Source organism: Diadema antillarum, unplaced genomic scaffold (genome assembly GCF_040938485.1).
Source record: "Diadema antillarum isolate AM-2024a unplaced genomic scaffold, OU_Dant_1.0 seq00001011_RagTag, whole genome shotgun sequence".
In the NCBI taxonomy this organism is placed as follows: domain Eukaryota; kingdom Metazoa; phylum Echinodermata; class Echinoidea; order Diadematoida; family Diadematidae; genus Diadema; species Diadema antillarum.
Window position 1 is genome coordinate 296,707 of NW_027271847.1, and position 27,373 is coordinate 324,079.

The 27,373-nt window shown below is 35.6% G+C and overlaps 1 protein-coding gene across 2 annotated transcripts in view; it reads right to left on the reverse strand.

Moving 5' to 3' along the window:
- Positions 1-27,373, reverse strand: part of LOC139742639 (uncharacterized) — a 156,325-nt gene that overhangs the window by 119,956 nt on the left and 8,996 nt on the right. Inside the window, exon 1 of one of the 2 annotated variants that reach the window (XM_071653166.1) lies at positions 9,558-9,812. The exons of the other annotated variant lie outside the window; for it this stretch is intronic. Coding sequence (XP_071509267.1) covers positions 9,558-9,590 — 33 coding nt within the window. The 5' untranslated portion in view covers positions 9,591-9,812. Of the gene's footprint in view, positions 1-9,557; positions 9,813-27,373 lie in introns of those variants that run through there. 2 annotated transcript variants of the gene reach the window in all.

Here is a 27,373-nt window from a genome sequence, read left to right on the forward strand (position 1 = left end):
AGATAATTGTAAACATCATGATCTGAGAGCATACTGATACAATACAACTGCTCAAACCCTTCAATATATATTCATGACAAAGTTTCTGCTTTCTTATATATATTTGTTAACAGGCCTTTATATAGAATTCAGTTTATAGTTCTAAGACATTATGGAAGAAAAAGGATGTCATACCTAGAAATGTAAATTGAGTTACGAAGCAAAGGAAATTAAGCTTTTCACACATGAAAAAGCAAAAGTCGTCTTTCTTTTTTTTTTTTGCAATGAAACAAACCTGCTGAATCCCTACAATATATATCACTGTTCAAAAGTTTCCCCTGTCTTTGACCTTCATGTAATTTTTTTTTTTAACATTTCAAAGACATTACAGAAGAAATCAAGAAATCTATATGCTATTCAAAAAATGGATATTGAGTAGGATATTCAGGCACAAACCATGATAATGTCATCAGAACTGAACCTATAGGCCTACTCAGAATAAAACTTAAGTGTTTACGTATATATGTATGTATATTGTTTGTCTGTTCTCGTGTTCTATGATGTTATGTTGTATAAATGTATCATATCATCCTATTCATTTTCTGTTTCCATCACAGTGCCATGAGCATCCTTTTAGGTAGAATGAGCACTTTATAAGAGTAAATCCACATTCAATTAGTTTTGAAATCATTCTTAACCAAAAGTCTCAAAATCTTCTTTGAAAATAGACGTATGATGACTGCGGTGTTTATTCCACTTAAAATTGTATCCATTGACTGGTTGATGGATGAACCAGGAGTCCAAAGTTTATGCGCTGTGTGGGTGTGTGTGCGTGTGTGTGTGACCCTGAGGTCAAAATCCAAACATCTGTCCTTCGCACCAGATTTCGGATGACTCATGTGCCTTTCAGGCAATCCAGTTTACAGTGATCCAATGGGAAATGGCCAATCTGATACCGAGGATTAGGCCACAAAAACAACCTGAATGGCCCTTTGTATGCATATATAAGGTCCCCCGACAGGAACAGATAAATATCTGTCACATGATTTCTACAAATCAAGAGTATGCGATAAAAGTCCACGAAATGCCGAACATTGGAAGACGGTATACAAACGTATTCTGATAGATAGTAAGACTGGGCTTTAAAGGTCCTGTTTGCCTTTGGGAGCAGTGATTTTGAAATGTTCAAGATATCACTTTTGATGCATATGTGTAGGTCTGTTGTATCACAAAACATCTTACCATATAAAATTTTTGCAATAAAGCCAAAAATATAACCTTGGAGATATCACTATTTTTCTCATTAAATCGTAACTGTAGACAGTTAAGTCTGGAAGCATATCTATTATAACTACTGTTCACATTTTCTATATTTAACAATACTTAACATTGATTATACATGTTCAAATTTTTACACAGGTTGTTTCTATCCCTAACTCACATTTTAGAACTATTTTGATGCACTGCTGGGTTTTTGTTTCATCTGCAAACAGTAAATTATGCCTTTAAGGGTGCTGAGGAGGAAAGTGTCATATTTTAAAAGAGTCAAATAGGTTTTAGTTTCGGGCATATTTTAATCCTACTATCACCTGGCAACTAGATGTTGACATTTGAGTAACTAAATTTTATGAAGGACGATCCCATTATATATCCATTACTGCATGATTTATTGGGGGGAGGTTGTTTACAGGTGTATTATTTTGTGATTATGAGCCTTATAATCACTTACAGAAACAAAACATTGAAGCTAACCACTATCTTTAAGAAAAAATGAATATCATGAGATGACAATGAAATATGTGTACTGCCAACAAACATTGCCCTCAAACATGTGTAATATTGAACTTTCAATCATTGAAATTGTTTGAAGAGTGAAACCAAAGTTTTATCAAAGAGAAATTGGCTCTGAACCTCTACTTTATTTTAAGAATAGATGCTAACAAAATTCTCAAAATACATCAGTACGTTCCTGTTCTGCAAGTGCTATAAGCCCCCCGAAGCAGGAAGATGCAGTTTTGCAACATCCTGATATTGATGTTCTGTCATGATTATTGGTGTTCTGCCATGAATGTTTGTAACTGTAGCTCATTAAGACTACAAAGGGCATTTAAATACCCAGTACTGATTCCCCTATAACCTGATGCTATTTCATTTCATCACTGTTTTGTGCAGAAATTTCATAATATTTGCTCAAAACAAAGTATGACAGTGCAAGAATGACTGGATAAAGACACTTTTCATGTCGTACATAATGCAAGTAGGGGGTGATATTCTTATTTTAACCTGATTGGCAAAATTTGCACAAAACCCTCATGAAAATACGCTTTACCTACTTTTGGTAAACCATCATGGAATGACCAAACAAACTTTGCTGTAAAATGACTTTTTGATATTGTGACATCACAAGTACTATACATTATAGAGCTGTATACATTATCAAATGATTTAAGACATTTTTAAGTGATGCATTCACACACACATTCTCTATGGACCCCAATGCTTAGTCTACATGGGACTAGTCTGACAGGTAGCAATTTTGATGAACTCAATAGGAGTTGGAAATTACAATTTACACACTACTCAAATATCCGTGACTATCCATCCAAGGTCACTGAAACTGCATCCCTCTACCACGCAAGTGAATTTATGTATGTGCAAGCACTATCATTCCTTTTCATGGACACCAGGAAATTGTATTAAAACACAAATAAATTTGTGGACTAAAATATCTCCTGCCCAATGCACTCATGTTATTCCCCTGTAATGACCAGATCCACTGAGGTAATGACAGGTTCAGCTTCCTGTCAGCAAAGTACAAGTTCACACATTGAATGAGTTCATACGACCTTAATCATCCACTTTTGCCAATGAGGACATGCCCTGACTGTTCAAAACAACAACAACAACAACAACAAACATTCAATCAACAGCCATTTAAATCCACTCAAACATTCCCCCACAGCCGATACTTCTGCAACACATCATTACACCACTTGCACAAGCCATGCCCTGAGCGAGAGGAAAAAAAAGAATGAGGCTCTGATCTACGTGCGAACTCTCACTTTCTCAAACTTGTGAAACATAAATACTGGAATACAAGAATAAACACACTGCTCACTTGCCGTTTGTACTATGATCAGTTCCTCTCGAGAGTTTGTACAAAGACCCCATGGGGAAACAAAAACAAAAGCAAAATCACACATACACACACACACACACACACACACACACACACACACAAAGAAATAATAATCTAAATAAAATGTCACTGAACAATGCAGTTACACAAACAAGTTTGACTATGTCTTCATAGCATACTGGTGTGTTAAGTTAGCACTTCGTTGAATGGTTGCTAGTGCCATGTTGGCAGTATATGAATGAGTGCTGTGATTGTTATGCATTTGATATTTTGCCCTAATTATTCTTGGTTTGAATGCTTTCCAGATATTTGATTTGTCATCTTTTATCACTGAAGAATTACTCTTTCAAAAACAATTACATTCTACGCACAAATTTCCCATGTGTTGACATATGTTCAGGATTTAAACAAAAATACTCTAAAACATTCATCAATGCATTCATTTATTCATGAAAGTACTGAAACAAGTTTTAACTACTTCTTTGAAAATTTATTTAGCATTGATACCTCAAGTTTAATCATGGACATCATACAATACCTTGTACATTTCGTATACTTTATTATATATATTCTCAACATGTTGTATTCTTGCATGATTCGTCATTTTTGACATTGAGATATTATACTAAAAACCTATTTTATATCTTTGGAACCTACATCCTACAAGCTTTGCTTTTTAGTAGGTTCCTCATAATAAACATCACTTCATACATGTCCTTACACATTTGTGCAATTGTGTTTTCAATTGACTGTTGTGTTAAACCTTTTTTCTTCTGAAATCAAATGGAATATAATAACTTGTATGAAATGTGGAATATGGAACATTATTTTTTTTTAATGCATTTTTCTTCCATTTTTGAAGAAAAATTATCAAAGCTTTAATACTCCCACACACAAGTGCTGCAAGTTTGTTAAAAAAAAAATCAATCAAGTGTTGTTGATCGTTCCTCTTGAAGACACAATGACATCTGACATTTATAAACATCCAGCAAAGACACACCTTGCTTACACCAGCTTTGCAAACACAAAACATTTCTCAAATGATACTTCAGATCATACACTGCATGCAAATTTCACATAGTTATAAACATCAGGGTTTGAATTCTAGACTATCATATGACAGTCCTATTAAAGTTGGTAGATACAATACTGTAAAAGTGGAAATTTTCGTGTTGTCGAAATTTTTGCGCATTTTGCTCATCCAGAAACTAGCGTAAAAATAAAAGCACGCAAATATTTTTGCTTGCCATAATGTTCCAGTAGATGATGTCTTCATTCCACGGCATTAAAAAACACGCGAAACCCTTCTCACCCTACTGAACGCGAAAAATAACTCGCGCAAAAATATCCACTTGTACAGTAGTTCTGCATCACTGCAAAGAGAAAAGGCAAATCACAGAAAATTCCATGATATCCACTTACTTATTCATGGGGTGTGCATTAAATGTTATTATTATCAATGAATGAATGATGTATTGGGCAATACTTTTTAGTATTCCATTCTAGTTGGGGTGATCCTGTTTAGATTAGAACTCTGATTTCCAAATCATATCTGATACAAACTCTAAATCATTTGATTGATTGATTGACTGGTTGATTTTATTTCTGTACTTCTTTTTACACATAAATGTAATAGTTCACAAAGTAAATTGAACAAATTTACTGAGTATTGTTCCAATCTATAATAGTTAAAACAGGTATTATGATCAACTAGAACATGTATGACATTATTCCATCATTATAAGAATGAAGACGAGCACATAATTCTAGAAATGCATATACTTGAACAAAGTTATTAAATAATGTCTGGATCTAACAGACTTTGAATCATTGAAGTATTACCTTTCAAAATATACAACATTACTCCATGATTATAACAAAAAATGAAGATGAGTAGGTATTATAATATGCATATTAAAACTTGAAAATTACATGTATCTGCCAATCAGAAGACAAATTAAGCATCTTTAGAGTAACAGAAATGCAGAAAACCATCATCATAAACAAATGTTTAATGAGTATAATGGCCTCAGAAATAGTTGTCATATTCCACTATCAAAGATGAAATACAGCTTTGATCTCTACTTGAAACAGTCACAGAAACCTTATGGTAATTAGGTGATCCGAGTATCCTCTCGGATCACCTTCTGTATCTGTACGGATTCTTTGTTTTTCTTCTTCTTCTTCTTTATTTCTCCTCAAAAGTTGTGCAGAGGTTAGCTCAGAAAGTGCAATGCCTATCAATGTCATACTTATATCATATATGTATTGTGTCCCAAAGACGACAAATTTAGTAAAATCATTGTGATCAGTTGCCCGTGACGTCACTATGACGTCATTATATGAAAACACATTCTCAATCATATCTCATTAATGAAATGGAATTTTTCAATGAAATTTACGTCACATATATTTCAAGTTATGCAAATGCTACTCACATTCTCAAAGTTCATATTTACTCTTAAACGTGCGCGTACGCGCGCGTTGAAATATTTGTATACTCCAATCGAGCTGAAAATTTTTTTGCACACGTTTCAGACCATTTCAAGCATTTTTTGAAAAATTGAAAAAATTGGACGGACGCGTACGCGCGCGCACACGCGCACGCACAGCTCATATGCAATAGAAATTTCCGGTTTTTTTACACGGATCGGATGTCTGAAAAGTCAAGGAATATTTCTACCAAGTTTCAAGTCGATCCGACTCAATATGACGTCATGCAGTCCCGTCAAAGTTGAAAATCCGCGCGCGCGTCAATGGCGATATACAGTGCAACTATGCCAAAAAACCGCCAATTTTAAATCCGATTTTACTCGTCAGGATGGACGGTGACCCCCCATTTTCTTTACATATTTTAAAAGCTGATGAGTTGTACATGTCATTTCATGGGGTGGCAATACTGAAAAAATGATTAAAAGATATCAAATTTCTTAATAAAGTAAAAAAAGTAAATTTTCAAAATGACGTCATCAAATTTCAAGTTCACTCGAGCGTATCTCACTTATCCTTTGCCAATTTACACTTAAATTTCAGTATGTTGTAGCTTATTAAATGATCTTTCATTAATATAATTACAACATTTTGATTGGAGGACGGCATCACCTCGTAAAAATGGATTGAAAGTAATATTGTCAAATTTGACCAGTTTACGTGTTATCTCTATGGGAGAGCAGTTTTTCTGGCAGTGAAAATTGACATGACTCTCTTTTTCGAGAACTAGCTCACTTATGCTTCGGTGAATTTCTCCCAGATTTTAGTATGTTGTAGCTGAGACTTTGGGCTATCGTAAGTGTGCCCTCCATTTTTTCATACGATGTCGGCATCAATTCGAAAAACTTGGTTGAAAATGGCACGAGGCTTCGATGCAGCGTCATTTTGCTTAATACACAGGGCCTATGGAGAATGAAATAGGTCATTGCGTAGCGCATCCGACTCGTAATCCTAAGGTCCCTGGTTCGAGGCTCACTCCTGCCAATATTTTTTTAAATTTTTTTAAACACTTTTTTTCTTCTTTTTCTTTAGTTAATCTTAATCTCCCTTTCCTTACTTTATCTTTTTCTGATTTTTTTATGCTTCTCCTTCAAATTTCTATAAAATAACATAATTTTTTCTTTATTTTTCTTTCTTTCTACTACTTTCTGTGCAATAGATGAACAACAACAATGGCTATCAATCCCATATTTTGCACATGTCTAGTACATGTCACGTACATTATTTCATAAAATAACAACTACTTGATCGGACACCATCTTGGGTATGTAAATTAGGGTCAAAGGTCATAAATGTTTCATCCTGTATCTTGGTGAATACATGTCCTATCTTTCCCATATTTTGCACACGCAAAGACCATGTTACAAGAATCATTTCACAAAATAACTACTAATTGCTCAGATGCCATCTTGGGTGTGCAAAGTGGGGTCAAAGGTCATATGTACTTCTTTCTCAATCTTCGCTATTACGTGTTATCTCTATAGGAGGGAGTTTTTCTAGATGTGAAAATTGACATGACTATCTTTATCATGCACTATCTTACTTATGCTTCCGTGAATTTCTCCTAGATTTTAATATGTTGTAGCTGAGACTTTGTGCTATCATATAAGTGCCCTTTGTTTTTTCACACGATGTCGGTATCACGTCAAAATACTTGGTTGAAATTAAAGCTCATCAACGATGTATTGAAATTTTTCTTTCTTTGCACAACTTTCTTTGCAAAACCACAAGAAAAACATGCTCTATCACCACCATATTTTGCACATGTTTAGTTCATGTCACCTACATTATTTCATAAAATAACGACTTCTTAATCAGACGCCATCTTGGGTATGTAAATAAGGGTGAAAGGTCATATATGTTTCATCCTGCATCTTGGTGAATACCTGTACTATCTTTCCCATATTTTGCACACGTATAGACGATGTCGCAAAAATCATTTCACAAAATAAACACTTTTTCCTCAGATGCCATCTTGGGGGTGTAAAAGTGGGTCAAAGGTCATATGTATTTGTTGCTGTATCTTTGTTATCTAGTGTATACAGAATTTGGTACCACAGATGGCAGATATGACTCCCTTTTCTAAATGAGAATCCAAACATCACACGGCCAATGTCTCTAAACACAGATGAAACCTGTATGGTCATGCCTATTGCAATCAGGACTCGAATAATTCATTAAAAAAATCGGATCACCTTAATTTGTCAGTAATGACAAATTACAATCTCTAGTTAGATCTAAATGCATGTGATTCCACCATGGTAAAAAGGATTTTCATTCATCAGACCTTCTAAAGCATGTTGCTCTTGCAATATTCTCGGAAATCAAACAATCAATCAATCAATCAATCAATCAATCAGTGGCTTGTTGATAGTGTTTCTTTTCCAGTCAGTGTGTTTTGGGTAACACTTGAAGTCATCAGCACACCGATCAAACAGAGTTAGTTAATCATTTGCTCCACGATCTCCCCAGCAAGCACCCATTCAGACCCACTTGCAATGCCCTCATGTTCAGTGCCTCCCGTGTTGAAAGCACAGCCCATATAAGGACCACACACTTTGAACAGTGCACATACCACATTGATATCAACCTACTGTTGACAATGTGATACAAGGTTCTCTCCGAAATGCTCTATGTAGGATCCTTCCCCTTTCTTAAACTCAGTTAAATGTTGATTATGTCTGTATTAAACTTGGAGCAGGATCGCAGTAATCCATACTTGTTCAATGCTGTAAGTGTAACTATCCGTATAGCTGCACAGCGACTAGATATTTAAGTGTTTTGTGAATTACACAATTCCAAATTATTTTCAAGGTTTGGTCAGAAGGTCTCAATGAATTGTGTGAGCAGTTACCATGACAATTATCCATTTTTTTTCTAGGCTTTTAAAATGAGCAAGCTAAATATATAGGGCCTACAGAAAAAAAAAAGTGTAGATTATATTTGGAGTTGTGAATGCAATTTTTATTTAATTAACTGCATATTCTTAACCAGATTACTTAGCTTTAGGAATTGAGAATTCCAGGTCTCTAAACTTTACTTGAAATTTTACTGCAAAAATCATCATGCATTCAGGATGATCATTTAATATGATCATTCACACAACGATAGTTACAGAGTTATTGGCACAAATGTCTTAGAGACATAAAACTCCAACCAAAGAGCACACACTGTACCTTTCACATGACCTTTGATGATGGAAAAGAATATGAGTAGGAGCTTCTATCTTAGTTCATGGAGCAATCATCTTAACCATCTTTTTATTAGTTTTTTTTTTACATATCAATATCATAGCATAATCCAGTTGTCTTTTTCAAAGTAACGAAATTCCACTTTGAACTGCCTATTCATCTCAACCATAGTATTTATTCAAGAACCCTGAAGAAACAACTTATAATGACCACATGATTGGCCCATCATGTTCTCAGAGGTAAATCAGTCATAATGATACATCGAAACTTACTGCTAGTGTTATTGCTTCCTTGGCATATATCCAGAGGAAAATCCTGTCACGTCTTTTCTTCAATCAAACTGATTGAAACATCCTCCTCAACTCTCATCTGAAATCCAGCTTGGAGGGACAGGATTCAGCTCATGATCACGCCGCTACAAAATTTTTAAAAAAACATCCAACAGGAGGAATACCAATGGCCAACTTCCTGCGACTACAACAAGCCTGTTCCGAAATTTTTCATGTAATGGCATGTAGCATCATCACTCAACCCCAAAGTTCTTCTCTGCTTCCCATCACACTGACCACTCATCAAGAGAATTAATAGTCAGTAAGTGACAGCTAAAAACAGCTAGCGTCTGACAGTGAATCTATTTGCGTTTTAATAGGAAATGCAATAATTGAAATTGTCAACATTAAGCAAATAAGGGCTCTCGATCCTCCCCGATCCCCCTCCCCCCACCCCTTCCCCAAACACACAAAGGGAGCCAGACTCACCAGTGAAGTAAACTTGTGATTTTCTGTGGACATTCAAGGCCAGGGGACAGTGCAGTATGCAGATTTATTCAGGCCTCTGATACAAGTCCCTGGCTTCTCGGAGGATACAGTCAGCAGTGTTTTATCCAAGCAGAGGAATATGTCTCCACTCCAGCAGTGTGTGCGAATTCAAGATCTGAGCACCTCTCTTGGATGCTTGCAGGCAGTAGTATATGAGTATACTGCTAGTAGCAGAGCTTAAAATTTGCTAATCCAATGGCAAATCAAAGAATCTCACAAGTTCAGGTGAATGGCTATCAAAGCAGTTCCTTCAGGGTCTCTCCCTCTTTCTCTCCCTCTCTTTCTCTCTCTCCTCTATGAAGATATGACACAGGTACCTGCTATTTTGAACACATGGCAATCCCTTTCCGTGTGTGATGACTGGGAGGCGGTGATTGCACCAAGCCAAAAAACATGTGATTTTTCGCCGAAGCCAACACTGTTTGGTTGACCCCACATAAAGCGAGGTAGGGAGAAAACCCCACAGATGGAGAATGGAGAAGCTCTGCATTCGTGCATGGAGAAAATACACAAGTTAATCACACCCCTCACATGCACACTTACAAGCACTGGGTGAATACACACACACACACACACACACACACACACACACACACACACAACATAAAACAAATATGAAATATATGCACACACACACACACACTCAGGTACACGTACATTAGCACAGGAGTAGATATTGGACTGTTCTATTTATTAATGGGGAGGATCTACAGCGCATTTACTCCGAGTGCAAGTGCAGTTAACAGGTAGCTCGTTATTTCCTGACCAGACACAATTACTACCTACGGTCACCACGAACCCTGTCATTTCTCACACTGGATCTGTGGGGTATTCCTGCTCAGACCAATTTATGGTATGGGAACATTTCTTGCACCCTTCCAACATCACTGCATCACCGCAGTTGGCTTAGTGGGAGATTAATTAATCTGTGGCATTAGGTCATACATCTGAGAGTTTGTCTGCCAACCATTTGCCCCACAGACAATTCCTCCAGTTGATCACACACCATGACAAAGGACAGGTGTTATAATGACCGAATGGGCATCTATATTTGTGACCCGCTACAATGAAAGGATCCGAAAGTCGGGAGAGGACAATTTTCTGAAAACTGCATGATGTTATTTCCTTACTCTTCTACTTTAATTTCATATGTAGCACAACTCATAACAGTACTCGGTTGCGGAGATATCGATGATTTTATTAGCATATGTCAAGTGGTTGAGGAAATCAGAGTTTCGAGAAAAACGCCTTCAAAGTTATCTCCGATGCTGTCATGATCAAGGGGAGGCGAAACAGTTTTCACCGCTTGACAATAGAAGGTATGCTCCTAGCAACCTCCGCAATGTTCATTCAAGCTTCGCGCCAGCGGTCTATGCATGACCAATGAGTACACAATCATTAATCAGGATGCCATACACTGGCCAATAAGATCACTCCCTCGTTGCCAGGGGCGGAGTCTAGCTGCAGCACCGCTAAATCTCAATCTTCGGACACATTTCTGTTACGTTGAAAGTCGGGAAATCATGGCCCAGAAAAACACTATTTTCTTGCCTTTCCTTTGATCATTTAGCTTCGAAATTTCAGCAGATAATAGAAGATACATTAGACTACAAAATTATGTCAAAAACAGAAATCCGAACGTTTTGACGGATTTTGATGGTCTGACTTCAAACTCGATTTTCTCGGCTCACCAGTCAGCGACTTTAGGATCCTTTTGTTGTAGCGGGTCACATATATAACAATATGTTTGCTTTTAACCAAAAATCTTTCTTTCAGGGATGTCAAGTTCAAAAAATTTTTAGGAGTGAGATTTTCATGACTCAACGTCTCGGCGCTGCGAGCGAGGGTGTGGGAGGGGTTAGTAGGGATCTTTTTCAATTTTTAGGTCTTAATGGTGCAATCAGGTGCATACTTTAAAGTGACCATTTTTTACTTATTTTGAAAGACAAAAGGGAAATATTCCTTCAATTGCAACTATCATTTTAATCCTTTGAGCTATGCCCATTACTAATAGGCCCAAGTTGCAGACTTCACCCAATGCGCGAGAAAAATAGGTGTCATGCGTGATATCGTGAGACGGACCCTAAATGCTTGAGTCTCACGCAGAATGTGTGAGACTTGGTAGCTCTGTTCTTTCATGGTCATATGATAATTATCTATAAGATATCATTTCAAACATGATATACAATAGTATATAATTTCTATGAATAAAGAATGTTGCAAGGAATCAATACAATCACTGAAATAATATCAGCTACAAAGTAAATAAGTATGTTTTCTGCCCTCCCCCCCTTCAATCAAAATATGATTTATGTCTCTCAAGGTTGGTTTTCCAAATAATCATCCTCATATGAGACCATATGTGACCGTGCACCTCAAAACGAACATAAAGTCGCACACACTGATTTTGCGTGAGGACTGAAAATTAAAGTGAAATGGGTCAACCTAGCCGAACTTGACTTTTTCATATTTTCTGAAAGAGCGGGTCTTCTTTTACATTATGCTAAAATTTTGTATCATAAAACGGGCAGGAAAGTGTGTTTTTTAGCAGTTTATCTCGAACATTTTTGGTAGAATAGTGTGATTAGGTGTGTCTTCAGAATCCCTTTTTCATTTCTGAAAAACCTTGTCTACACTCTTCACTTTCAACTCTCATAACTTTTGAAAGGATAGTGCTACTGCTTTGAAAGTTGTCATTAATTATGGACAGAATGTGTTAATGAGGCATGCTTGATTTCAGTGCAATCTAATAATCCCTTCATTGTTGTTACTCTGGTGGTTTACTTCCTGTTTTTTGTCCCATTCATCGCACAGCCAGCACGGTTTGGTAAAGATTAAGCGCTTGAATAGACACTGTACTTCAGAGCCTCTTTTCTCAGTTCACACTTTTCCTGAGTTTGCGCTTTCTTTCCAATATTTAGATAGGTTAGGAGAGTCCATTTGATTTGAGTTATACATCATTTTAAAGCTTAAAGTATGCTCTTTCAGAATATGGTCCTAACTAAAAATTCATGTCTGGCGACTTTCTGTTTGTTTTGAGGTGCAGGGTCACATTTAGAATACAATGGAGTATTACATCTACATCTATGAATCAATAATGTTATAGGGACTAAAATTCATTCAAAGTATTGAACAACCACAAAGATAATATCCATTCAATGTTTCTTATAAGGATAATAAGGAAATTCACAGGAGAGAGGTTTGCTTTAGATGATACCTGTCATGTACGAATGACCAATCAAAATAGCTCCTGGAAATACCAAATAAGTTAAAAAGTCATGATGCAGTAATAAGTTATTGAACTAAAAAGTTATCATACATAATATGATTGTTAAAGTTGTTGTTTAGAAAAAAAAAATAGAAAATAGTGATGCTGGTCAAATGACTACATTGTATTTTGTAATAAATCAACTAATTAATTCTCATTTGTTTAAAAGCAATATCTAATAAATGCAATTTCTTTTCATCATATGTGGAAGAACTGGATTCTTCTATCCTAAATGGTGTACACACAACAAACATGAATACCTAGATCTCAAATTCCAAAGAGATCTCTCTCTTTTTTTTCCCCTTCATTCTGAAGATAACATAAAATTGGTGATATTTCATGTATAGCCCAACTGAGGAGTAGTACAGAGGTGACCTAACAGACATGTGACTGCGGTAGACATTTTGAGATAAGCTGATGATGTCAAGTCAGTTGACTTCCTGCCATTTACCTTGTTCAATCAGTCCATGCAGTAGTCAAATTTTCCCTCAAAGAATCACAAAAGAAATTGTCCCTGTCCCACATTGGTTATCATCACAACCATTCTCTTCTTTGTGGTAAATTTTCATTCAAAAGCAGTACAAACAAGACTGATATCACCATTCCCTTGTCATAAGCCGTTAGGAATATACATTTATAGATTCAGAGCATGACGGAGAGAGGTTAAAAGGGGACATTCAGCTGCTACACATGTAATGTATGGAGAGGATGGCTACAGGAGCAGGGGCTTGCATTCAATCAATTAATTTGCACACATTAGGTCATGCTGCCCAAATCTATCGGCTTCCCTTTGTGACATCACAAAGCCCGGGCATGCTCATGCATAAGCATAGGCCATGTTTCATTTTAACATACAACCGCAGAAGGATGTTTGAATTGATTGACCCAGCTTGCCTGATTAAAACCTGCCCCTGCTGTAAGAATCACCAACGCACAGAGAAGGACTCTATCTCCTCAAACATTCATTCATTTTTCTTAGGATCTACAAATTCAATTTATCTCTTTATTAGATGAATTCCCAAGACTAGCAACGACACAAATGGAACACAGACTGCCCGTGTCTTAATCTAGTCACAATAAAAAGAAAGTCACTAACAACCAACTTTCATATAATTCCTTAATTCTAAATTAACTTAAAGGGGTCGGGCTTGAGGTTTCCTATGTTGTCGTTTTTTTTATAATGAATTTGTGATATAGTGAGAAACCTCTTATGAAATATGAAAGAGCACATAAGTCTAATAGAAATTCAAAGTTTATTTGATGAAAATTGCTTTTGAAATGGCTGAGGTTTCAAAAACAAAGCAATCCTAATAAAAGATGGGACCCACTTTTTATTAGGGTTGCTTTGTTTTACTTTGTTTTTGGATATCTCAGCCATTTCAAAAAGGATTTTCAGCAAAATAACATTGAATTTCTTTTAAAATTGTATGCTTTATACATTTTCATAAAGTAGTTATGTATCTTGCAAAAAGTTAGATGCTTAATTCTCACCTCAACCAATACTATACTATCCCTTTAATGTGCCTTACCTACAGGGTATGACTCCCATCATAAAGGCGAAAGTTGTTTCAATCAAGGCAGTGTTTTGAGATAAAGTTGACAATCATTATCTGTTATTCAGGGGAAAAAAATCAAATACATGCCATAATGAATTGAAACTGAATTTCTGTGGAAATATCAATTGTCATATTTTTCCTCGAGAAGACCAGAAAAATATTCAGCAATACCATGGGATACCTTTACGTCAGGACAGAGTTTTATAATTCATCACTTCCCAAATTAGCTTTTAGGCCTTCATGTCATCTACTAACTCATCCATAGCTCATTGCTATTGATCATTACCAAGGTTAATTGTCACGAGTCACTCGACTCATTAAAAAGAAGAAAAAAAAATGCAACGTGTATCAGCTGTATACTTTACATGCTCATGATTACTCTCATTCCAAAACAATTTCAAAAAGACTTTTTACACATGGGGCAGACTAAACCAACATCATTTCACAGCAATACCAATAAGAATTCTGACATTCATCATAATGATTTATAAGATGTCAATTTCAGTACTAAGGAGCAAAAGAATGGCAATCATTCCTGTCATTACTACACCTGAAAGAAATATTCCAGAAAAATGCAATGAGTTGAAGGGGAAATCCAGTCCATAAATAAATTAGTCTGATAAACGAGAGTAACATTTTACGAGTTCAAGGGTAAAATTTGACTGAAATTGGATGAAAAATAAGGAAGTTATAAAGTTTGAAGTTTTGCTAATTTCTCCAAAACAGTTCTTGTACAGTGGATATGAATATGCAAATGAGTGAGGTGACCATGTCATAACCTCACAATTTTCCATTGATCGTGTAAAAAAAATGACAAAAATTCAATGTTTCTGTCATTGAAGTCTGAAACATGATGTTATTCCTGGTTGAATAACTTCAGAATAGTGATCAGTTTATCAGGATTTGAGTCTCGGGCATAATTGTATTTGGATGAAAAACTGAAAATGTCACAATCTTATGTACTAACTATATGGCAAGTTGTGAGGGGATGACATGCTCACTTTGCCATTTGTATTTTCATATTGACCGTTCAAAAACTGTTGCTTCAAAAATTAGTGAAACTTGAGAATGTCATAACTTCCTTTTTTTTCATCCGATTTCGATAAAAAGTTTTACAGTTGCACTCATAATATTTTACTCCTTCTTATCAGACTAACTTACATTTGGACTAGATTTCCCCTTTAAAGGGATGATACAGTATTGGTGGAGATGAGAATTGGGCTTTAAACTTTTTGCAAGATACCAAGAAAACATTTATGATATAGTACAGAGCATACCATTTTAAGAGGAATTCAAAGTATATTTGATGAAAATCGGGTTTGGAATGACTGAAATATCCAAAAACAAAGTAAAACAAAGCAATCGTAATAAAGTGTGGGTCCCACACTTTATTAGAATCGTTCTTTTTTTGATATCTCAGCCATTTCAAAACCAATTTTCATCAAATAAACGTTGAATTCCTCATAGAATTACATGCTCTTTCATATTTCATAAGAGGTTTCTCGTTATCTCACCAAAAAATATCAGAAACCTGAAATTAGGTCTCAACCAAAACTGTACGATCCCTTTAAAGAGTAGAAAAAGTTAGCAGATCTGGTGCTTCTTCATGGATGTGAGATTAGAATTAGAACGATGACAGGGACTGCCAATCTGGCATCATGTATGTGTACCTGTCCCTATCTGTCACTGAAGAGAAAGGGTCACATTTTAGAAGAGATTAAAGGGATGATGTAGCTTTGGTTGAGATGGGAATTCAGGTCTTAACTTTTTACAGGATAATTAGAATCTTTTAACATTCAATGAAATATTAAAGAGCATTCAATGCTAAGAGGAATTCAAAGTTTATTTGACCAAAATTGGTTTTGAAATGGCTGAGATATAAAAAAAAGAGGTCCTAATAAAAGGTGGGTCCCACCTTTTATTAAGACCACTTTGTTTAACTTTGTTTTTTTTATCTCTACCATTTCATAACCAATTTTCATCAAATATTAAGCTTTGAATTCCTCTTAGAATTGTATGCTCTTTCACATTTCATATGTGATTTCTGATTATCTTGTACAAAGTTAAAATCTGAATTCCCAATTTCAACCAAAACTATATCATCCCTTTAATATAAAGCAACAGTAAACCTGGAAGTGGGCTTTCAAACTTCAAGGCAAAACAACAGCCAAGCTGATCAATCAATCTCCTGGCACAGTTACCTTCTTCTTGACTCAGTTTTTCTTTGTTTGCCACATTTTTGTTTAAAATGTTAAAAAACATTTCCACTTCCTTTACTCAATATTGGCCTATTGACCCATTTCCAATGTGTCAATACTATGCTTCATGTACATGTACTTCTTTACACTACGTTGTTTAGGTCTTTCTTGAAATTGAAATTGTCTAGGTTATTCTATGAGAAACTTTTCGATATTATTAGAGGATTTCTACATTTCCATGAATAATCACAGTAGAATATATATGAATCTCTGTTAATTTGTTGTTTTTTGCACAGATAATTTCATAACAGAATCTCTGAACATGTTTCATATGTGATATTTAGGCTTTCATGATGTTTTATGATGTTTCTTATTATGAAAATAATTGTTTCAAACATTTAAGAAATTCCAGAATATAGTACAAATGCCACTTTTTTTGGGGTGGATTTCCTCGTTAATACTCCATCTTTGATTCATACATGTTGAATAGCAGTTTTGGGAAATTATTGGTCATTTGCTTTGATTTGACAACTATTGTTGAGACAAAGTCTGGGATATACATGGGCTCAAAGTGTCTTGAAAATTATGATGAATACATGTTCAAGAGAATAACAAGAATGATGGTTTTATAAACAAAATGCAGCATACAACTCATTTATGATTCTGTCTTACATCACTCTGAACTTGGCAATGACTTACTTGCATATTTAGAGAAAACTTCCAAAAATGATACATGAAACTTTTTTTTCATACTGTCACACTTTTTGCCGTATTATGCTTCAAGGCTTCAGCCACAACTTTCCCAGTAAGATTTACAATTTTGATTCAAACCAAGGCCTATTCTAAGAGTGTGAAAACCAGGGATACTACCTTAATCGAGATAAGCATGCCATGTACACAGAACTTTGTTTTGCAGTGTGAGAAGAAGAAGAAAAAAAAAAGAGCCGATTAATGCCATACTTCCTACAAGGCACTTTGTACGTCATATCCTACATAAAAGGAAACTTCCAGAAAAGCCTGCATATGTCTGAGATTCACCATCTTTGCTTGTATAACAACCTTGTTTACTGAAAAGTTATTCCTAGCCAGGCCAGCTGGCACCAAAGATTACACTGTGATCATTGCAACAGATTTGAAAGTACATACAACCCACGATGTTTCTGTTATAACAATATGAATGATATTCATATCTTCTTCTCCATAATAAACTCTTGAACTAAATGTCAAAAATAAAGAAGAAAACAAAGCAGACGTTGGGAGCTTTAAACTTGAAAGCGAAGATATTCCTGAAACAAGGTACACAATTATTCCTCCCTTATTTGTGGTAAAGACTTGTACTAATTGCTGTTCAACAGGTAAATCTTTTCAGCTTGAGCTGATCAGGTAGCTATTTCATAAAGGGGTTTGGAATGACTGAAAGTTGCTATGACTGTGGTTACCATGGTAATGATGCCAATACTGGAGTCTGACTGGATGCTGCATGGTTCCTGCCACATATATTGCAACTAAAGCTGCATTTAACTTATTATTGTTGTAAAGATCTTAACATTGTGCAATCTATTTGGTCTCGATGCTCTCATGAATGGAAAAATATTGCTGTAAAATCAAAATATACTACTCATTCATACCATGAGCAATGGGCTAGGCAGTGATGTTAGCACCCATTGTGAATAAATGCATTAATAGTTGAAAGTACTGCACAGACATAAAGTCTTTCAAATTTGAAATGACACCTTGTCTGAGGTACATATGCAGTATCACAAGACCAGGGAGGGATCATCAATTTCAGAAATAAAGTAGAGCTTTCATTAACCCTTTCAAACCACAAGTATCATGAACTGCAAATGTCATGTGGTTAGATCAGATCATTGTTACTAAGGACAGAGTTAATATATTTGGAAGACTTTTTCTTCAGAGCATCTTGAGAAATCACTTATCATTTTAATTGCTTACAATTGTATATTGGCATTTTTCGTCCTCATACTTGGGAGACACTTTTATGAATGATGTCAGACATTTTAATCTTATTCACTGGGCAGATGGAATTTTGTGAAATTCAAGACTGACTGTGTACAAAGAGGGCTGCCATGGTCAGAGAGACTTGCTCCGTGCTGTGCAATTCTCCCGGGCCTGAAGCACGCATTCTCGCTGCCATAATCAATTATGACAATTTGAGACTCGCAAGATGGGGCTGCATCAGCCTTCGTCTTCCGCCCTCACTGCCGACTCCAGGGGTCATGGGAGAGTCATGAGTGACGAACGAACGCTGTTCCCAACTCTGCCTGATCTCCGCCTCCTCTCCCCTGCCTTTACTGAAAGTTCTACAGGTGTTCCCTGGGATTTAAAGGTATTGACACCTCTTTCTTCTCGGTGAAAAACCTCCTAATCTCCCAAATTTCCTCCTGATGACTGCAGAAATAACAAGCATCCGAGGACTATACACAAAAATCAGTAATAACAATCGCAAATTACCGGCGATTTATTGATGACAAGCAAAGACCTTGCTGTTCTTTCCAATTTCTGCTTTGCCCACAATGAGATCCCAATTATTGATTTTGGATAAACCAGCTGATTTACTATTTACTCAGCAAATTCCTGAAATTTCACATTTAGCCAATTTTTCTGTAGACCACAAAAAAATGAAACAAGATTCTGATAAATGAGTACCATAGCAAAGGGAAGCAGGGGACAAAATGAATAAGTTACATCTGGCATATTACCTAGACTAAAACACATGCAAAAACACACACATACACATTCTAATATGAAAGTAAAAAGACAATAAATACTGTCAAATAACAGACCAATTGAAAGAATTCTTGAGATCTCTCCCCCCCCCCCCTTCCTCTTATGATTAGGATCTTGAGGCAAACTTTATTTTTTTTAATTCACTTTAGAATCATAACACAAGGTATTGAATATTTTGAGATCAAGGTATTTGTCACAATGGTAATGGGAGTTCAAAAAGCTACAATTGTAGTGTAATGCTATTTTGATCCTGTCAATTTAGGCACTTATGCAGTATGCATAACCACTTGGTGGAATGGCCGATTAACATCAATTCAAAGACACATACACAATTTACAAGCTCAAAAAGAATTAAGATGAATATTCATCAGGCACACACTAACTGAATGTTAGAATTAAACATGAAACAATCATTCAGTGAGGCGACAACCTTTAAAGGTATTGTTTACTGTTGGGGGCAGTGATTTGAAAAATGTTCAAGTTATCACATTTGCTGCATATGTGTAGGATGTAAAACATCCTACCATGTAAACATTTTGCAATGAAGCCTAAAATATAAGGAGATATCACTATTTTTCTCAATAAACCATAACTGTAGATGGTTTAGTCTAGAAAAAAATTTATTATAACTATTGTTCACATTTCTTATATTTAAAAATACTTAACATTGATTACACAGATTAACGCTTTTACATTGGTATTTCTATTTCTTATAACTCGCATTTTAGAACTATTTTGAAGCACCAAAGCTGGGTTTTTGTTTCATCTGCAAATGGTAAATGATGCCTTTAAAAGTGACAACTGTTGTTGTCACTAACCTTTTTTATCAAAGTCTAAGAGGAAGAGGTGATGTTTTCAGCCTCTGGCAGTAATTAAGTGTGACAGTAAAGACTTTCCAACGTTGTTCATGTCACAAACATGGGTCATTGTTATGCAGCCAGCGGTTGTCTTTCTGTTACTGAACACCAGTCACTCTACGTAATTCATAGTCTTACGTCTTGTGGTCATTGCCCTGGCAACTGTGGTCAAAAGTTGCCTCAAGGGTAGCACATCTTGCAAACTTGAAGCAGCTTAACATTGCTGAGTTTCACCTGACAAGGAGTGAACCCCAGTAAGGGGGCAGACTCTACATCTTCAGTGTTGTGTTAACCCATTGAGGACGGGCTGATTTTGCTACAACACGCATTTCCCATAGACACTTGCCCAAGTATACTCAGGACTCATCCTCAACGGGTTAACAGCTAGGAGCACTCCCCCTGTGTACCATATTATCATATATCATAATAGTGATTTATTCCCCCTCCTTGAGCAGATTTTGTAAAGTTTTGTTTGTTTGTTTTAGTTGTTGTTTTTTACTGCACATGGATAACAGGCAGAGTCAGCCTCTACAAATTTTGCAAACTTGCCATAAAAGATGTACTCAGCATGTGTTTTTCATTATCACTATTATCACAAACTTGCCATGAAAAATGTACTCAGCATGTGTTTTTCATTACCATTATCATTTATATGCTATGTGTTTATTTATATATTCTCAAGAGTTGGGGTTTCCATCTGTACATTGCCTTGTTTCTTGTGTTTATTCAACTCCAGATTGCCAGTTTGATTTTGTCTCTTCAATGATCTCATGAATATGCTGTCTGTTAATATTAAAGGACAAGTTCACCTTCATAAACATAAGGATTGAGAAAATGCAACAATATTAGTAGAACACATCAGTGAAAGTTTGAGGAAAATTGGACAATCGATGCAAAAGTTATGAATTTTTTAAATTTTTGTGTTGGAACCGCTGGATGAGGAGACTACTACAGCTTGTGAGTCATATGCGTACAACAGTATAAAGAAAATATAAAAGAAAATTCAACATATTTTCACTTTTTTCGCATAATAAAAGAGCAATTGACTTGCCTCTTTCTAAAGGCAGGGGGAATAATATTACCCATAACATTTATCGGTAACGAGTCAGGGGAATGTGTACTTTTTTCAAAAGATGGAATTTTGTGAAATTCTCTTTATATTTTCCTTATATTGTTGTACGCATGTGACATCTAAGTTATTCATACACTGCAGTAGTCTTCTCATCCAGCGGGTACTGCACAAAAACTTCAAAAATTCATAACTTTTGAACGGATTGTCTGATTTTCCTCAAACTTTCAATGATGTGTTCTACTAATATTGCTACATTCTCTCAATCCTTATGTTTATGAAGGTGAACTTGTCCTTTAAATCAGTATATCTGTATAAATCAATATGTATATTGCCAATCCAATATGGGCATTTTTGCATTGTGCTACTGTAGTGGCTGCTCAATTAGACTGGTTCCATGATATTTACTTCTGCGATAATTACTCCCAAGAAATGTCTCCATTCCAAGCCAAACATAAATTCTACCCACAACTAAACCTAAAACCCTGTCACAACCCTAATCCTAACCTTAAGACTTTGGAGAAAATAAGACCGCAGCTATTGCTGCAGGAGTAAATGTCGTGTCACTGATCAGACCACACAGACATCTCTTAATGACATATGCAAATACGTGAATATGCAAATATGTGAATAACATATGATCAAACGAAACAAATTTCAACTTTAGTTGAAATGAACTAAATTGAATTCAATCCATATTACACGAATGCTATACACTTTGACACATATGTACTGCCTACATTCAACACTGTTATATCCCGATTTAAACCTGTAAATTTAGCTCTGCATATACAGATCAGTCACAATTTGTGTCAATATGATTGCTGTGCTAAATTCATGACAGGCCAAAGATCAATGTCCAGGCACTCATAAAGAGTCATACCAGCAATTAATGAGACAATAAAACAATAAATCTAGACAATAGCCACCTTCCAAAATTACCTGGTAAACTATTCCATCTATGACAATGATTCAGTGTAAAGGCCCACTTTGCAAACAATCTAAATGCAGATCAAACAGAGTGATGTAAAGGGTAAAGAACATGAGACAAAAAGTACTTCTCAGTAAAGATATCATCACAACATGCATATCGTTTAGAGAACATTGGACTTTGATTGAAGAATGCTACATGTTAACAACTGGTATGATATCTTATAATGGATATATATTTCAGACAATATGCACATTAGCTCGTCAAAATTATATCACTTCTTTATCTGTACAATACACATTCCAAGTCACCTATTCCCCTCCAACTGTTAAAGGAAGTGAGGAAATATACAATGTACATTTAATTTTATGCCTTTCTGCAACATTATTTTCTGTGAGAAGAAGCACGGTGACTTCAAGTAGATTTTCTTTACTAATTAAAATAAATGATTCGATGGCTTTCAAAAACATCATTTTCTGTAAATTTTTAATGTTAAGGCATGATTCTACACACAGAAGTGAGGTTATATAAATAATTTGGTTGTTTTCAGAAACTTTGTTTTCCATAAGAAGATGCATAATGTCTTGAAGCATGCTGGCAAACGTATTTGTCTAAGAAAATTTCAGCAATATTATCAGCCATCTTGCCTTTCTGTCTGACCAACATGATGCTTAGCACACTTAAAGGCAAACCAGAAAAAAAGTGTACTGCAGCAGAAATACTGTGTACATACTATAAACAAGCTACTCTTGGGCAGACACTATGGGAATAATACTCTGTTGGATTATGAGAAACTGTTAAGGGAGATTTATACTACAGATATGAAAGATGGTGTACAAATACAATCATATTAAGAAGTAAACCTGAAACTATAAAAAGCTGTGCTATTGCAAGTCCAAGTTTGGATTATGTCCTACATTTCCCTACCAGTAGCAAATTCTTTGAAAACTAAACTTGGTACATTTAAATTACCAGCCCAAGGCTCTCTTGACTATTATTGTCATGATTTCTAATTGTGATCAATGTCATGTGACTAATATGTTTGATATGAAAAAAAAAGAAGTATTGAAAATGATTATATCAATCAAATACAGTATAACTGAACTGAACTGAACTGAATCAAATGTGAACATGTCTAAGAAAAAAAAATGAGAATCATTCTTACTTCTGCATGGCAAAGTTGTATTGGTAAGACCAATACAATGACATGTACATCTGAGACCACAGCCTACAGTTATTTTTGTTCCATGTGAAAATGGGGGCCCTCTTCAAAACAAATGATTTTTAGTGATTGATCCGATAAATTCAGTTATGGAAGGCACACTTTAATCATGTAAAGTTCTAAATTGTCTTTACTGTCGAAGGAACCTTAAATTGTGCGCTTCATCTGCATTCCACACTGCAGTATAGTCCCACTACTTTGTTTCAGTTACACTAGACTAGAAATTGATACTTATTTTTAGGTGACTGGTACGTGGAGACTATGACAGAAATAGTTCCTCATAGAGTCACATTAATCACGTGCTGTCCAGAAGCTTACAATACCCCTAAGGATAATTTGGTTTGTTTAGGTTTTTTTTCTGACCAACCTAAGTTATATTTAGCTCCAGAGTGGATGAAATCATTTTCCTCTCAACGAGGTTTATAGTTCCTTGTAGTTTCTTGGCAAAACAGACTGTGAGTGCTGCTTAGGCCAGATGTCAACAGTTGTCTAGTAGTTTCCTGAATAGCCACAATTTAGTGTCTGGCTTACAACAAGCTAGTCTTTAGAGCTCATCCAAGAAAGGCAACATAAAAGATAGCACTATTAGGGGCATGAAAGTTTCCCTTGTCAATCATCTGGTGCACAACTGTTATATCTGTCTCTTTAGTTTGTGACTCTTGCCTTTGAATAATGATGACAGAAATAAGACAAACTGTTTATTACAAACATATATAGCACAATGCCAGCTGCTAAATTTGTTGGCCATGGTTAAATCAAGAATAAAAAAGAAAGGAATATATATATCTTCAGTTAAGGGAACTGTCATCTACAGAGTCATTCAAATCCAAACTTAAAACTTATCTGTTCCTTTCATACTGAGGACTGTAATTGCTGTATATCATTAATATTGGATCAATATTGTGTTTTTAATTGGTATATGTTGTATTCTTTATTTGGTATATATTTGTTTTTGTTTACCATTTTCTTCTTTGTTGAAATATGTATATGCACGTAAATATGATATCTTTTCATTTTTGAAGCGCCATGAGCACTGAAAAGTGGACCTGTGCGCTATACAAGTAGCCACTATTATTATTATTATTATTATTATATATATATATGTATATATATATATACTATATAATTATATGTGTGTGTGTGTGTGCGTGTGTGTACATAATAGCTATCTAAAGGAAAGAGAGATAGAGCAAAGAGAAAGAAAGAAATGTAGAAGTACAAGTTTTTTTTTCTTCATATGGTTGATATAGGGATAAGTGTTCTAAAGAGAGAGTATGTGGATTTGTTTGCATCTACTTGAAGATTTCCTTTCAGAGTAAGTGTGACAAGTGTGTGGGCTTGTAACTATTTAATAGTCAAAACCTACAAAGTATACCTGGAAAGTTGAAAGTTTGATGACTTGGTAACTTTTAATTCTAACATGAATGCATTCAAATCCACACACAGCTAGTTAATTGCCTCATGATGTATGTTACCTGTATTCACAGGACATAGATGGACACACAAATTCATGATGTACATGTACATAGTTGAAGCATTAAGGATAATGGGGGAGGTGCGATTTCATGAATGCCTAGGGATATTTTTCAGATTTTGACACTTGAAGAAAACAGAAGACACCTGTATGTATTGATATTCACTGTAACTCAGTTACAGAACTTTAAAGAGGAAACAAAACAAAATCCCATATAGCACATCCAAATATCAATGAGTGGATTTGCTAACATTCAGAGGTATGTCAGACAACCCTGTTCTGAAGTTCATTTTTCTATATGGATAGTGAATACTTCAATACAAGTCCAAATTTGACCATTATCTCTGGAAACCCCTTGCACAACAATGCAAATATAGATGATCATTTCAATGACTTTTTTTTCAACGTTTTTAGTTTGTAGGCCTATACCGTACATTCCCATAACTAAAATATTCAAAGCATTAGGATTTTTCTTCAAATTTCATGCTTAATATACTTAGATCTTCCTCATATTCAGGTATTCAATTGTTTAATCTACCATGTAATAGTTGAGTTAACTGTTGACTTCAGTGATAGTGAACAAATATGTACCTGTTGCAGACCATGTTTAGAAGGAATGCCCATTTACCACTTATTCTAACTTTCCCACTTAATCTTTGTGTAAACAACATTTTCAAGATGTACTCATCTTAACCCGCTGAGGACTAGCTGAGTTTGCCGTAACACACATTTCCCATAGACACCTGCTGAAGTATATATGGGAATAGTCTTCAGTGGGTCAATATATGCTAACAAACAAAACAGTGATACCACTGTTTTCGGATGAACATATATGCCAATTAATGAGAAACATACAGAAAAGAGCAAGTTTAGAATGTACACTATCAACTTTAGAGAGTGATCTTATCATTGTGCTCAGAAGCATGAATGCAAACAATGAACAAAGCATTGACCTGCATACTCAAACCACATCGGTACCTGGGAGAACACAAACCGAATTTCTTTTTTTGTGAATACTTCTGGGGAGAGAAAAACCATTCTAAACAAACCATAAAAGTAATACCCCTGGTACCATCTGGAATAGTTCCTACAGATGTGTTTTGTCATTGTTGTTGTTGTTGTATGCCAATATACATTTACAGACATGAATCTCATGAGAATGTTGAAATTTTTTACTTTTTCCTGCCTGTACTTCATTTTCCAGAAACGTCCCCATTCTTATGTCATATTTTACATTTCCATTCTTCTGATGACTACAGCCACAAATGTGCAAAAGGCATACTCAAAGTGGTTTACAGATTGTTGCAAAATTAAAAGGATACAAGAATGAAGGTATGCCTATGCCATTAGCATCCCTCACAGAGCTCACAATTTGGTAAAAGTTTCAGATTGTATTATCATTGATTGCGAGTGACTAAGAGTTGACCAAGTAAAGGGGAAAAGTCACAAAAACAAAACTAAGTGAAATTATTCCAGTGCATATTATAAGGGTCATGAGGTGGTACACTTTTTAACTAAACCTTACCCAAAATATCGGCAAATCCATGTCGGCAAGCTCTCCGTCAAACGGCCACGGCTGGCTCTCGTATCCTTGCACTCCGTGAATCATATCCATCTTCACAGGCACACTTAAATGTCACCAGACTACACAGCTTCCCCCTAGCTCACTGGCATGCATCAAACGTCGACTGCCTGTTAAAGGCCTTCATGCAAAAAAAGATCACGGTATTCTCCACAAGGATCGACTAAACCAAAACCCACAAGGTTTCATCAAACTACGAGTCAACTCACACAGTCAGGCTGCAACTGTCTGGTCCTAGACCATTACTGGAGCATTATGTGCAACACATGCCTCTAGAACAGGACTTCCACAGGGAATAAAGGATACATCCATCTAGTTTAACTTTGTAAACTCTTTCCATGAAAGATGGGTACCAACAAAGACCTTCTGAAGAGAGAGAACTGCCTTGTCACTGGGCTTCAACACAAATGGGATTTTCTCTAGGTTCAAATTGACATGGATGAATTAATTATGTCATTGACACCAGTGAAAGGTTGGGGGAGAATCTTTAAATTCCTGATAAGGCTTGCCGTATTATGTGATAATGAACGATAATGCCTGGTGTCATTTGAGAGTAGCCAAGGGAGTTATTGACATCAATTGAGGAAAGGCCAATTAGTCTTTTGCATTGTGGTCCTAATTGAGAGGAGACAGAAGTTGACGACCTCACAGCATGTGTTTGTTAAATGGTTTCTCAACATTAGACAAAGCATGATAGCATGCTAAAACACCACACTCCCGTACTTCTTTAACAACAAATTTGTGTCTGATAATAAGTGACAGAAATATAGAATATAAATGCAAAAAAAAAAAAAGAAGAGATGCATATCTTCAAACATGCTTTCAGGCTCTTCTGGCAGAACTCTTGATTC